The 15,005-nt window shown below is 38.2% G+C and overlaps 1 protein-coding gene across 1 annotated transcript in view; it reads right to left on the bottom strand.

The window, feature by feature from the left end:
- Window positions 1–7,770: 7,770 nt before the first annotated feature.
- Window positions 7,771–15,005, bottom strand: part of LOC141338149 (glutamate receptor-interacting protein 2-like) — a 198,608-nt gene continuing 191,373 nt past the window's right edge. The window contains exon 14 of the mRNA XM_073843707.1: window positions 7,771–7,889. Within this exon, the coding sequence (XP_073699808.1) occupies window positions 7,771–7,889 (119 nt within the window). The remainder of the gene's footprint in view (window positions 7,890–15,005) is intronic.

Below are 15,005 nucleotides of genomic sequence, written 5' to 3'. Positions count from 1 at the left end.
CAAAAATGTGCAAATGTGTTTTTTTCTCGCAATTGCGAGTTTCTATCAAGTATTTCTGACTTTATAACTTGCAGTTGCAAGTTTATATCACAAATTTCTGACTTTGTAACTTACAATTGCAAGGTTATATCTAATAATTCTGAGACAAAATGTCAGAATTGCGAGTCTGTATCACTTAATTCTGAGAAAAAAGTCAGAATTATAATAATAATCTAATTATAACTCTGACTTTTTTTCACGCAAATGCAAGTTTGTATCTCACAATTCTGACTTTTTTCTCAGATACAGAATTGTAAGATATAAACTCGCAATTGCGAGTTATAAAGTCCGGTTTTGAGGGTAAAAAAAGACTTCTCAGAATTGCGAGTTTATAAGGTAACTGTGAATTATAAAGTCAGAATTGCGAGATTAAAAAAACTCACAATTGCAAAAAATAAAGTGAGAATTGTAAGATATAAAATTGCCACTCTGACTTTTTTCTCGCAAATGCGAGTTTGTATCTCCCAATTCTGACTTTTCTCGCAGTTGCAAGTTTATATAACACAGTTTTGACTTTATAACTCGCAGTTGTGAGTTTATATCATGCAATTCTGACTTTATAACTTGCAATTGCGAATTTGCATCGCGCAATTCTGACTTTTTTCTCAGAATTGTGAGATATAAACGCGCAGTTGCGAGTTATAAAATCTAATTCTGACAACTGTGTGTTATGAAATCACAATTACTCGCAATTCTGAGAAAAAAAAAAAACGATGTAAACTCATAATTGTGACCCTGGACCACAAAACCAGTCTTAAGTCGCTGGGGTATATTTGTAGCAATAGCCAAAAATACATTGTATGGGTCAAAATTATAGATTTTTCTTTTATGCCAAAAATCATTAGGAAATTAAGTAAAGATCATGTTCCATGAAGATTTTTTGTAAAATTCCTACTATAAATATATCAAAATGTAATTTTTGATTAGTAATATGCATTGTTAAGAACTTAATTTGGACAACTTTAAAGGTGATTTTCTGAGTCCTCAGATTCCAGATTTTCAAATAGATGTATCTCGGACAAATATTGTCCTATCCTAACAAACCATATATCAATAGAAAGCTTATTTATCGGACTTCCATATGATGTATACATCTCAGTTTTGTAAAATTTAACCTTATGACTGGTTTTGTGGTCCAGGGTCACAATTGTGAGAAAAAATAGTCTGAATTGTGAGATACAGTCGCAATTACCTTTTTGTTTTTTTATTGAGTGGTGTAAATGGGCTTCCATCAAAAAAACTGTTGTTATTAACTAAAACTAAAAAAAAAATCTTAACTGAAATAAAGCTGTGATGGAATAAAATGTAAAACTTAGATGAAAAATGTAATGAAAAAATTGAAATGAGTGCTACTACATGTGCAGACAGGGGCGCCGCTAAAGGGGGGGAAAGTTAGGACAATTCTAAGGGCCCACGCCCTTTAGGGGCCCCCAGAGATCAGCTTTGGTATGGTAGGGGGGGCCCAACCTCATATTTTGTCATAGGGCCCAAAATTGTGAGCGGCGCCCCTGTGTGCAGATATGCTTCTGTGCTGCATGTAGAAATACTACTGTTGCATATATATAACCATCATATATAACATACATGAAATCACCCCATTGTCACGAATTGAGTCGTCCTGTCATCATAAACTCTTGCACTACACATCATGGACTTCATTTCCCACAAGCCACTGCACTTATCACTGCATTCACCTGCTCCTTGTTTCTCACTGCACTGATTACCGCTCACACCTGCACCTCATTTCTAGGACTGCATATAAACCACTCTCACACCTAGCTCTCGGCGAAGTCTTGTGTTGCCCCGGCTGCATTTCTGAGCGTTTCTTCCCGTGTTTGTTTTCCCGTGTTTGATTCCTGGACTCCCTCCCGTGTTTGATTCTCGCTGCCAGCCCCGACCTTTCTGCCTGTGTTTTGACTACGATTTCTGCCTGCCCCTGTGTGTTTGTTTTGTTTTGTCTTATCTACTGTAAATGCTGCGAATGGATCCGCTCGTCTCAGTCCGTCCCTGTGACAGAAGACTTCGCCACTACAAGGATCCAGCAGCTAGTATGGTGTCATCCGGTTCCAGCACGAATTCAACAGTACAGATCATGCGTCTCAAACAAGGTGAGCGGTCTGTTGAGGAGTATGCAATGAACTTTATTGAATTGGCAAATCAGTCTACTATGGATGAGGCTTGCCTGATGATTTTCTTCCGTGGAGGACTCTAAGAGCCATTGGCTTCACTCATGCCCATGTTTGCACCTAACTGGACTTTACAAATTTACATTGACAATGCTCTGCAAATGAGTGGCTCTCCTTTTACTGTGGGAATCAAAGAAGAGGACAACAATGTTCCCACAGTAAACTCCAGCTCAGAGCCACTACGCAAGATGGCTGCCACGCCAGAGTCTGCACACACGATGGCCGCCGATGTTCCTGAGTTCCCGGCCAAGATGGCCGCCGTTCCTGAGTTCCCGGCCAAGATGGCCGCCAAGCCTGATTCCCGGCCAAGATGGCTCCGTCCAGCCTCCCAGAGTCTCCGCTGGTTCCGCCCGGCTGTCCAGAGTCTCCGCTGGTGCCGCCCGGCCTCCCAGAGTCTCCGCTGGTTCTGCCCGGCCTCCCAGAGTCTCCGCTGGTTCCGCCCGGCCTCCCAGAGTCTCCGCTGGTTCCGCCCGGCCTTCCAGAGCCTCCACTGGTTCCGCCCAGCCTTCCAGAGCCTCCGCTGGTTCCATCCAGTTGTCCAGAGCCTATGCTGGTTCCGCCCAGCCTTCCTGAGATTCCTGTCTGCCCTGTTCTGGCCACGGAGGCCATGTATGGACTGTCTAATTTCCCACCCACCCTCCCTACTGCTCCAGTCCCACCACCTCTGTCTCCTGACAGTCCCTCGGCTCACCTTCAACCAACCTTCGGTGCAGAGGAGTTCCCGTGGGTCTGCCAGTCTCCATCGGTGTCCTGGCTGGAGGATCCCTCACCATCGCCTCCAGCCTCAGAGTCCTGGACTCCGCCTCGGCCCTCCGACCTTGCGGCTCCACCCCGGCTCTCTGCTCCCTCGTCTCCGCTGTCAGCCGTCGGTCCACCAGCTCCACCGGGCTCCATCGTCCCTCTGGCTCCGCCCTGGTCGGTCGTCACCCCACCTTCGCCTCTGGACTCTACTCCTCCGGCTGCGCCTCGTCGCTCCATCCTACCGGCTCTGTGGACCTCCTCCCTCCTGCGGGCACAGCCTCAGTCCTCTGTCGCTCCGGCTCCGCCATGTACCTCCGGACCTCCATCTCCGCCTTGGTCGCCAAAGCCTTGGGTTCCGCCTTGGCCCTCCGGATCCTCTGTGTCGCCCAGGACCATCAACTCTCCGGTTCCGCCTCGGGCTCCACCGGCTCCACCTCCGTCGGTTGGCCCCATGGAGGAGCCAACCCTTCCTCCACCATGGCTTCTCCCTCCGCCGGTCCCGCCTCAGTCCATAGCTCCATTACCCCCACATGGACCTGGCCCTCCATCCCTCCCCCTGTTTCGCCTCCGCTCCACCACCCTCCGGTTTCATTATGTGGTTAGAGCGTCTGGAAGCCGCTCCTTGGGGGGGGCTCTGTCACGAATTGAGTCGTCCTGTCATCATAAACTCTTGCACTACACATCATGGACTTAATTTCCCACAAGCCACTGCACTTATCACTGCATTCACCTGCTCCTTGTTTCTCACTGCACTGATTACCGCTCACACCTGCACCTCATTTCTAGGACTGCATATAAACCACTCTCACACCTAGCTCTTGGCGAAGTCTTGTATTGCCCCGGCAGCATTTCTGAGCGTTTCTTCCCGTGTTTGTTTTCCCGTGTTTGATTCCTGGACTCCCTTTCCCGTGTTTGATTCTCGCTGCCAGCCCCGACCTTTCTGCCTGTGTTTTGACTACGATTTCTGCCTGCCCCTGTGTGTTTGTTTTGTTTTGTCTTATCTAATAAATGCTGCGAATGGATCCGCTCGTCTCAGTCCGTCCCTGTGACACCCATAGCAGATCTATGCAGGTGAAGCTGGGGAAGTGGAGGGTTTCTGAAGCATGCTGCGACTGCTACAGCAAGCACTAGCTGAACATTTGAACGTTAAGTAGAAAGTTCTTTGGCTGCTGATGTAAAAAGTAACCAATCATCTGCGCCATTTGAATAATGATGTCATTATGTCAGAATGAGTCGGCCTGCGTCATCTAGAGTTACATTATATATTATAAAATTAAAATTAACTGGCCGAAAATTACATTTTACTTTATTTCTTTATTTTCTGTGTGTATATATAATACTAAACCAACACTGAATGAAGCAATAGCTGGAGGGTGAATGTGTCACGCTGATCTATACGGCACAGAAACGCTTCAGTGGCTCTGCTGAGAAGAGTGTGAAAACCCAGGCTGATGTCTTCCTTCCTCAGCAGATCTGACACGGCTGCTGTCCAAACGCTTTCATATCTGCTGCAACAAGCTGGATCCTGACAAGCAAACCTCAGTAAACACTAATGTATGGAAGAAAAAAACTTCAGATGCATATAAAAAGAATAAACACCTTGTAGTATTTGTTCTTCCTGTGTTTGTTTTGATTCCTCCTGGAGGGCAAATGTTATTTTAAGTTAAAAGACGGGCTCTGCTGTTCAATAGCATTCAATATATGGCAGACCGAACGTGTTTATTCCCAGCTGAACAATTCCACATAGAGCAGAATTTAATTTTACAAACTGTGTGTATTTGCACGCAGGGATTACCCAGACATCCTCTCAGCAGCAAAAAATAGCAGTCTAAACCTGCAAACAGTGAAAGATTGAGGAGAGTTCAGCAAAATGTGCAGAGCTGGACTAAACCGGATGATGGCCAGAGAGTCGGTTTACATCTGAACCAGGGATTTGCAGTTATCTAGTTAAGCACTAAATCTAAACTTGTGTCCATAATTAGTTTTCTTAGTGTTCGCATTACAAAGGTGATAGGTTCAATTCCCAGGTGCCACATCCTGTTGGTAGCTGTAAATAAAAGTGAATAAGTCATTTTGGGATTGAGAAGTGACATAAGCAAGATCCAAACCCATCTACCAGATTGAACTAGAAAATTCTTTAATGCTTGCTAGGTCCTGTTTTCTCCAACAATGGTAAATGGGACGTTCCTGACCCTATAATTTTAACGCTCCACCTTATTCAGGACAAATAAAGACCGAAGTAACTACTACAATTTAACACAGTCAGTGTGGCATTGTGTCGGGCAGCTTTATTGATTAAACCATTTATGAAACAAGAGACGGGAGAGCAAGCGTGAAAAGGGGTTCGAGATTGGTGTGACAGATTTAAGGCTGATGGGAAATCCAATCTACACACATAACATCCTCAAGGGGACAGAAAACTACTAGAGGACATCGGTGTCCACAATCAGAGATGGCCGAGATCACGCAGTCTGTGTGAAATAACCGAGTATTTCAGAAAGATCAACTCCATCTGAAGATTTGAGAAAGAGCGTCAAAAACATCAGTGAATATATATAAAGGTGTTGTTACACTCCATAACACATGTGAATGTGGAAGGGAAATTGATTTAATTTTGCAGTGTCTACTAGAAAAAAAAACATCAGAGGTTCATTAACTGCAAATTGAATCTTTCAATTCATCAAACACGCCTTCATTTATAATCACACATTTTAGGCCTTGTTGCTTCAAAGTATTTAGCAAGCATGCAAATCAATCAATGTCTTATTTTTTAGTACACAGCATTGTCTGGAACCTAGTTAGTCTACCTAGACAGCATTTTTAGTACCATATCCCTGATGCAAAGGCCAATCCCTATCTATCTATCTATCTATCTATCTATCTATCTATCTATCTTGTTGGTTTGTTTGTATTTTACAAATTGTTTACTCAATTCACTAACTAAAAAGCCATTCCAATATTTTTTGATAATTTTAGCATTTTACACAATGTTTACTCAAGACACTAACTAAAACTAACTAATAACTAACTTTTTTTTTTTTTATAAGCTATGTGTTATGGAATGTTTATACTAAAATGTACTAACAAAAAAAATAAATAAATAAATAAAAATTTATTACAGTTTTTTTTTGATAAGCTATTTGTTTTATGGAATGTTTATAATAAAATTCACTAACTAAATAATGTTTATAATAAAATTCACTAACTAAATAAAGAAAGCCATTTCATTTTATTTTCATTTTTATTTTATTTCTTATTTATAGATTTATTTATTCAAATTCACTAAATAAATAAAGGGCCATACCAACTTCCTTTGTAATAATCTTAATATTTTTCACAATGTTTACAATAAATAAATAAATGAATAAAAAGGGTTCCCTTCAAATGTCTTTCTTTCTTTTTAAGCTTATTATTTTACATAACGTTTATGTCACGGTGCGTGTAGCAAATGCAAAGTCTTTAATTATAATCCACAGGCAGGGCAATACACAGACAGGAATGGCAGGAACACACGCACACACTGGGTAACCTTGAAGCTGGACAAGGAACACTGAAACCAAACCAACTAATAAAGGGGTGCTAATTACAAAGACAGGTGCAGGGAATACCACTAATGACAGGAAGACCAAATATGGGTATATGGGAGAAACCAAGACAGACAGAATGATGGGGGTGTTTCATTACTCTCCCCTCCCAGAAGGTGCGACTTCGCGCCATAGAATGATGGGAGACATGACTAAAGGGGACTGGTAGGCGGAACAACAGGATGGAGAGGGCTGGAGAAAACAAAATCTATGCAGGAGGAGGTTTCGGCAGAGGACAGACTCCCGGGAGGAGGACGATCAGCAGAGTCCAGGGAGGATTCGACGGAGGGAGGAGCCAAGGAGGAAACAGAACAGTTCAGGGTGGGGACGACAGAGAAAAGAGCCAAGGAGAAGACAAAACAGTCCTGGGTGGTGATGACGTAGGGAGGAGCCAAAGAGGAGACAGAAGGCATCCGGAGCAGGAGGAGCCAGGTGAGTCCCAGGCCACAGCCCTGATGATGGCCCACGGCGGAGCCTACGGAAGGAGGTGCCATGGTGGAGAAAGGGCTGACGACTCCAGGGGGCTGACCGACGGAGGCGGAGCAGGTGGCGTTGGAGCCCAAGATGGAGACGGAGAGCTGAAGATCCTGGGCGATACAGAGGATCCGGAGGGCCAAGGTGGAGCCCAAGGCTCTGGTGACCGAGGTGGAGATCCAGAGATCTGCGCCGGAGCCAGAGGGGCTGTCAGGAGACAGCGGTGGCATGGCAGATGCAGCATGGATGAATGGAGGAAGCAAGGGAGGGGTGGGAAACCCAGGCAGGCAGGTAGTTCATGACAGGTAGATAGTTTGGTATTGAAATCTATTAAGTCCCCAGAGTCCTGTGTTTGCTCACCCTCAGTGGTGGTGCAGTGGACGGGGCTTTCTGTAGCTCCCTGATGCTCCACTGATACTTCCACCATCGCGGGCATTGTGGCCGGCTCTCGCACCTGATCAGACATAATGTGCTCAGGCTTTGCGGCGATCGTTTGCTCTGTTGCTCTCTGTCCGCGGTGGGCTCGGTCTCTGGCTCCTTGTTTCGGGGTGATGGTTGGCTGGGCTCTGGGTCTGAAGTGGGGCTGGTGTTGTCCTCCACGGTCCGAGAAGATCTGTTGGACACCAGCACCCACTCAATATAGTCCGCGAGGCTCTCCCAAGGACCATCCCTGGACAGCTGCGCTTTAATGGCGGAGTTCAGTCCAGCACGATAGAACGTAAAGAGGCTGCTGTCCTAGTAGTGAGTCATGGGGTGAGGAACACAAAGCCTTTGGTGTGGTCCTCGAGAGAGCGATTCCCCTGCTCCAGGAGAAGGAGGAGGACAGACGGGTAATCCATGATGGGAGAAACAAACAAAACAAACACTGAAAAAACAAAAAAAATAAATGTGGGGTAGCACGTTGTGTTTACACTGTTTTGGTCCGGCTTTCTGTCACGGTGCACGTAGGAAGGCGCAACACGAAGTCGAAGCAAATGCAAAATTATAATACACAGGCAGAGCAATACAGTTTACTTAGTTTAATTTGATGAATGAATGAATGAATGAATGGAAATAAAGCTATTTTATTGATTTTTAAAATGTAATATTTTATCAATTTTACTGATTTTGTCTTACTACCTTTCTAGGCCTTGAACGTGTCAGTTGTATTACTGTCTAAATAAGGTCAGAAAGCTCTTGTATTTCATCAAAAATATCTTAATTTCTGTTGTAAAGATGAACAAAGGTCTTACAGGTTTGCAACGACATGAGGGTGAGTAATAAATGACAGAATTTTCATTTTTGGGTGAGCTATCCCTTTAAGATGTGCTACATCCTGCATGTATGTTGAATGTCAAGTCCACACGGCAGTCCTGTGTCGCTTCACTGCAGGGTCATTGACCTGTGACTGCAAGCTCTGCTGGCAGGACAATGAACCAAACACAGTTCACAAAGAAAAATGAAGTTGTGCTCAGGGTTGTTGAGCAATAGGACAGTGATCCTGAGCAGCATTCATAAGTTATGAATACAGGATGGCAGAAGCGAATACAGCCTGCCCAAAGTCATTTCATTCATTAGCATAGATTTTCCACAGCCATTTCCTTCTGTTTGATCTGAGAACACGGATAATGTTTATGTTAATTAACCGACTCTACAACCTCAAAACCTGAGAAACGAGTCTCTGCATTTAAACTAAAACCAGCCAGACACTATGATTATGACACATAATAATGTATGCTATATATATATATATATATATATATATATAGCATACATTATTATGTGTTATAATCATCTTTTTTTAAGTGTAAAGAGAGAAAAAGAGAGAGAAATGTAATAGATTACTATATATTACATGTGTTTTTTTTACATCTTTTACATATTCAGGCATTTTCGGTTGAGGCTAAAAGCAGATAATGCTGAATCTGACTGCAGGGTGTAAATCACAGCTGGAGTGGGAGAGAGAACATTGCTTTTATTGCCATTCCAAATTATGCAAACGATTAGTTGAATGAAATAATTGTGAGGCCCAGCAAACTGGCAAACCGATAGTTGGCTGTCACTTGGAAGAGGAAATACCATCAGGAGGGAAATGCAAGGTGAAATAATAATAGAATATAAAGCTGGAACTGACTGTGAGGAAAAACAGACCGAAATATGATGAGCTGATCACATGATATTAGCAGATTCATATAGATGAAAACAGGATGAATGTCTACAGAATACATTTTATACATGAAATTCATTCTTTATGTTTATATAAATATATATGTTATTATTCGATAATTTAAGGTTATATTTTATATAAATAAATATGTTACTATTCTTAAGCAAAACTAAAACCACTTATATATATAAAATATATACCATATATATATATATATATATATATATATATATATATATATATATATATATATATATATATATATATATATATAAATTATTAATATAATATATACATTTTTAATATATAAAAAATAATAATTTAAAAGAAGTTATTAATTAATTACACTCAAGCTAAAAATTTGAAATAAAATAAAAAATAATCTATATATATATATTTTTAAACTAATACAAATAAAAACAAAATGACTAAAACTTTCATTCAAATAAAAATGAACTGAAAATATAAAGATAACAATATAAAATAACAATTTCAAAAAATTTACAAAAACTATAACTTTATTTTATATTCATACATAAAATTAAGTAAATAATAAAGGGGTTATTACTATGAATATTATTGAAAAAGTGTTATTAATTTTAAATAAATTACATTAATTAAATTTTAAAATAGCTAACATTTTATTTCAAATAATTGAAAAATATAACAATAAATAAAAATTAAAAAATAAAACAATAAATAAATAAATGTTTATTTCAGCTAGTTATCAAGGTACACTCAAACTAAAAATAAAAAATAAACACTGCATAGATATATTTTTTAAATAACAAAGTAAAATAATATAAAAATAACAAACTAAAACTATTTATTTATTATTATTAATTTTATTATTATAAAACTGAAAAATTTATTAAATTTGAACTGAAAATAAAACCATTACTTGAAATAAAATAAACATCAACTGAAATAAAATAAAATATCTAAAATATAGTAATAAATGTATTAATCTTATTTTATTTCAGCTATTTGCCACATTTCTATATTTTGTTTATTTTAACTTAAGGTACTTAAATAACTAAATAAGCCAAAATCAAAAGCTAAAACTATACAGACATGTTAATGAAGTCTAACAATATGAACAGAAATGCTGCTGAGTGTGAAAAAAAAAAAAAAAAACATGACTGACTAACCAACTGATAAAATTAGATGTATAAAAGGTGGAACGTAAATTTCACACTTGGCGAATGAGCAGATTCATTTGATCTCACAACGAGCCGGCGAGTAATCAGCTTGTTTTAGCAGCCCTAAAAAAAGATGAGAGAAAATCAGCCATGCAAGACAGACCTGCCCGAAGCAGCCGTTTTACACACAGACCGTAGTAAAGAGACAGTCAGTAATTCACTCAGAAAGCTGCCTTTTAAAAGGTCAAACATGCTTTAAACACAGTTCAGCCTGGAGAAAGAATCACAGACACATAACCTACTGTTAATACAGACATGAACTCATATTCACACTCTGAAACTGTCATGCAATCAAAATAATAAAATAATAATATCACTGACATGACATAAATATACTACGCAGTCACTTAAACGCCAGTGTTGAAATTATGAGAGTAAAGCTGAAATATATTACGAGAATACAATTTACATTTTTTCAAAAATAAAGTTGAAATCACAAGAATAAAGTCAAAGTTACAAAAATAAAGTAAAGTTGAAATATTTAGAGAATAAAGTTGAAATATTACAAGAATAAAATCAAAATATTTAGAGAATAAAATCGATAATATTACGAGAATAAAGTGAAAATTACAAGAATAAAGTTGAAATTTTTAGAAAATATAGTCGAAATATTTTGAGAATAAAATAGAAATATAACAAGAATGAAGTCAAAATATTTAGAGAATACAGCTGAAATATTCAGAGAATAAAATCGAAATATTTTGAGAATAAAATATAAATCAAAAAATTAAGTCGAAATTACGAGAATAAAGTTGAAATATTTAGAGAATAAAATCGAAATATAACAAGAATGAAGTCAAAATATTTAGAGAATACAGTTGAATTTATGAAAATAGTCAAAATATTTAGAGAATAAAGTTGAAATATTTAGAGAATAAAATCGAAATATTCAGAGAATAAAATCGAAATATTTTGAGAATAAAATATAAATAAAAAAATAAAGTCGAAATTACGAGAATAAAGTTGAAATACTACAATATATATTATGAGAATATAATATAAATTTTTCAAAAAAATACGAGAAAAGGCAAAATTTTATTATGAGCATAAAATCGATATATTACGAGAATAAAGTAAAAATTACAAGAATAAATCGAAATTATGAGAATAAAGTCAAAATATTTAGAGCATAAAGTCGAAATTACAAGAATAAAATCTAAATTATGAGAATACAGTCAAAATTACAAGAATAAAGTCAAAATATTTAGAGAATAAAGTCAAAATTACAAGAACAAAGTCAAAATATTTAGAGAATAAAGTCAAAATTACAAGAATAAAATCTAAATATTTAGAGAACAAAGTCAAAATTACAAGAATAAAGTTAAAATATTACAAGAATAAAGTCGAAATATTTTTAAAATAAAGTCAAATTTTTTTGAGAATAAGGTCGAAATTACGAAAATAAAGTCTAAATATTACGAGAATAAAGTCAAAATATTTTGAAAACAAAATCAAAATTACAAGAGTAAAGTTGAAATGCTTTATGAAATATAGTCTATATAAAATATAGTCGAAATATTTCAACTTTACTCTTGTTGAGAATAAAGTGGAAATTACAAGAATAAAGTCAAAATATTACAAAAATAAAATACATTTTTTCTAAAATAAAGTCACAATTACGAGAATAAAGTCAAAATATTTTGAGAATAAAGTCGAAACTACAAGAAAACTTGAATTATTTAGAGAATAAAGTCAAAAGTACAAGAGTAAAGTTAAAATATTATGAGAATAAAGTTGAAATATTATGAGAATAAAGTTGAAATATGAGAATAAAGTCAAAATATTTTGAAAATAAAGTTGAAATTAAAGGAAAGGAAAGGAAAGGGGGTGAGTGAGGCCAAGTATGGTGACCCATACAAGGAATTTGTGCTCTGCATTTAACCCATCCAAGTGCACACACACAGTAGTGAACACACACACACCGTGAACACACACCCGGAGCAGTGGGCAGCCATTGCTGCGGCGCCCGGGGAGCAGTTGGGGGATCGGTGCCTTGCTCAAGGGACTCACCTCAGTCGTGGTATTGAGGGTGGAGAGAGTGCTGTACATTCACTCCCCCCACCTACAATCCCTGCCGGACCTGAGACTCGAACCTGCAACCTTTGGGTTACAAGTCCGAATCTCTAACCATTAGGCCACGGCTGCCCCCATATTATAAGAATAAATTCAAAATATTTTGAGAATAAAGTCGAAATATTTCGAAAATAAAGTCAAAATATTTCGCGAATAAAGTTGAAATTACGAGAATAAATTCAAAATATTTAGAGCATAAAGTCAAAATTACGAAAATAAAGTCAAAATATTTCGAGAATAAGGTCGAAATTAGAAAGCTAAATAAGAAAAAAAAAAGCAAAATAGAAAAAATAGAGAAACATCTCCAACCTGTTGGTAGTTGAATGAATGACAAACACTGAAGCTTTAAATCAGTTGAGAGGTGTGTGAATGAATGTAGCTGTCCATTTCTCACAGCTGACATTATCATTAGTTCTCATGTCTGTTAAAGTGACACATTCTTATGGATTTGTATTGAAGGTATGAGATGATTATGGATATAATGCGGCAGACGCTGAAGTGTTTCGTCAGCGCTATCAGGAGCCGGCAGATGTTCACCGCTGAACAGAGAAAAGCAGCTTTCCTTTATTTTTCACTCTGACTTCTTGAAATTTCATTAGGAACTGATAGTGAGAGTGCTTTATCTCTGTTGAGTTGAATGCTGCTTTAAAAGCAGACTTGTCTGTTTTTTAATGCGTTTTTGTTGAGAAATGTACTGTGTCAAACTCAACAACAGAACACACACACACATACATACATATACAAAACTACCTGATGTGCATTTGAGTTGATTACCATATCTAATAATCAATAGCAGTTGAATATAGGTTTTATAGTATTATGAAAATGTATGATGAAAGGGTTTCCTTTATAGTTAATAACATTATTTGGGAGCGATTTTTTCTTAAGAAGCCAGATTTAATTCTTAATAATCAGTATCAGTATCAGCTGAGAAATTTTGTACAAGTGCATGTCTAATATATACACATATATGATTAAATATACATTTTTCTTCAACTGGATTGTGTAAATTCTATTTTATCCTATTCATTTTTAAACGTATAGATGCTATATATAATGTAACTATTGTTTATAATGATAATATTATAATCTATGTATTTTTAAGTATATTTACATGTTATGCATACTTTTTAAACAATTAAACATCATTATAATAATCTGTATATAACTATAATGTACATTTGCATACTATCTAAACACATACATATAACCAAATGGCATATAAATGATTATATAAAATAAATGATAATATAATTTTTGTATATATTATTGTTTTATTATTTATATTATAATTATAATATAGTAATTTATATAGATATAGAAATATGCATATTAAATGTGCATATAATGTTCATTTACATATTATGTATAATTGGTAAACATGAACAGATGGCATATATAAGACAAGAGTCAGCAGTAAAGACTTTTACTTTAAAAAGTTGACGCTATAAACGGAAGTTATTTTAGTTTCAACAACAACTTGATGCAGTGAACAACTGCACTGAGCAACAAAATCCCCCTTAACAGATGAAAGGATATTAATGTTACGATAAAGATATCGCTTTCCCAGATATTCAAACTGATGTTGATTTTGAATACGAGACTGATCTGAAGAATGAATGCAGCATCAGATGCATTTAATCTCACACGTCCAGTCTATCTCTCTTTAATAATTCTCTACATAATACAATGAGCTCTTAATACAGTAATATAATACGTTTTCAATGAAGCAACTCAACGTTCCTCCGTTGCTAGTTCTAAAGTGACATTATTGAATTAGTAACGGAGGTTCCCTTTCGATACTTTCACTCGTACTGCGTCTGTAAAGACGCTTATGGGAAAAGCTCCTTTTCTCCTGAGACTGAAGCATTTCAATAACGCAGTGTAACTGCACGGCCATTGGTTCGTGCAGTGTTAAAGAAACGAACCAATGGCTCGGCAGCGGAGATGCACAAACCTATGGCGATGATTCGCGCCCGATCGCGCCAAAAGGGGCGGAGCATCTGGCTATATAAGCGAGCATTCGCCATAGGGAACTCAGATCCTTCTTCTTCAGCGACGACTTCTGATCTTCGCAGAGACTGACTACGCAGACTTCGCTCAAGCAAGCCTCTTCTTCGCCGTTGACGAGCCTCGCAGCGGATCTTCACTGCTCGGCGGATTGACGCTCCGGAGCTGATTCCCTGCTGCTATCCGGCGAACATCTAAAAGAGCAAATTAAGAGCAAATTTCTACGGCGTTGTTCCAAATGCCACGGCGTTTTTGTCGCTCGTGCAGAGCCCCTCTGCACGCCGCTGACACTCACGCTGAGTGCGTCTCGTGCCTGGGTCACGCCCACGCTGAGGCTGCGCTCAATGAGACGGAATGTTCCCACTGCGGGAATATGAGTCTCACTTCCCTCCGCTCGCGGCTAGCTTTCTTTTCAGAGAGCGACGCCGCTTCTCGCGCCCTCCCGCTTACTTCCTCGCAAGAGCCTGCTAGGAAGAAGCAGCGGGGCAAGAGATCTAAGAGCGTGGTGACAGGCGAGCTCACGCCGGCTCAGACCCCGCGTGCCTCGCCT

This window comes from Garra rufa, chromosome 7 (assembly GCF_049309525.1).
Source record: "Garra rufa chromosome 7, GarRuf1.0, whole genome shotgun sequence".
In the NCBI taxonomy this organism is placed as follows: domain Eukaryota; kingdom Metazoa; phylum Chordata; class Actinopteri; order Cypriniformes; family Cyprinidae; genus Garra; species Garra rufa.
This window is presented reverse-complemented; position numbering and strand designations above follow the sequence as displayed.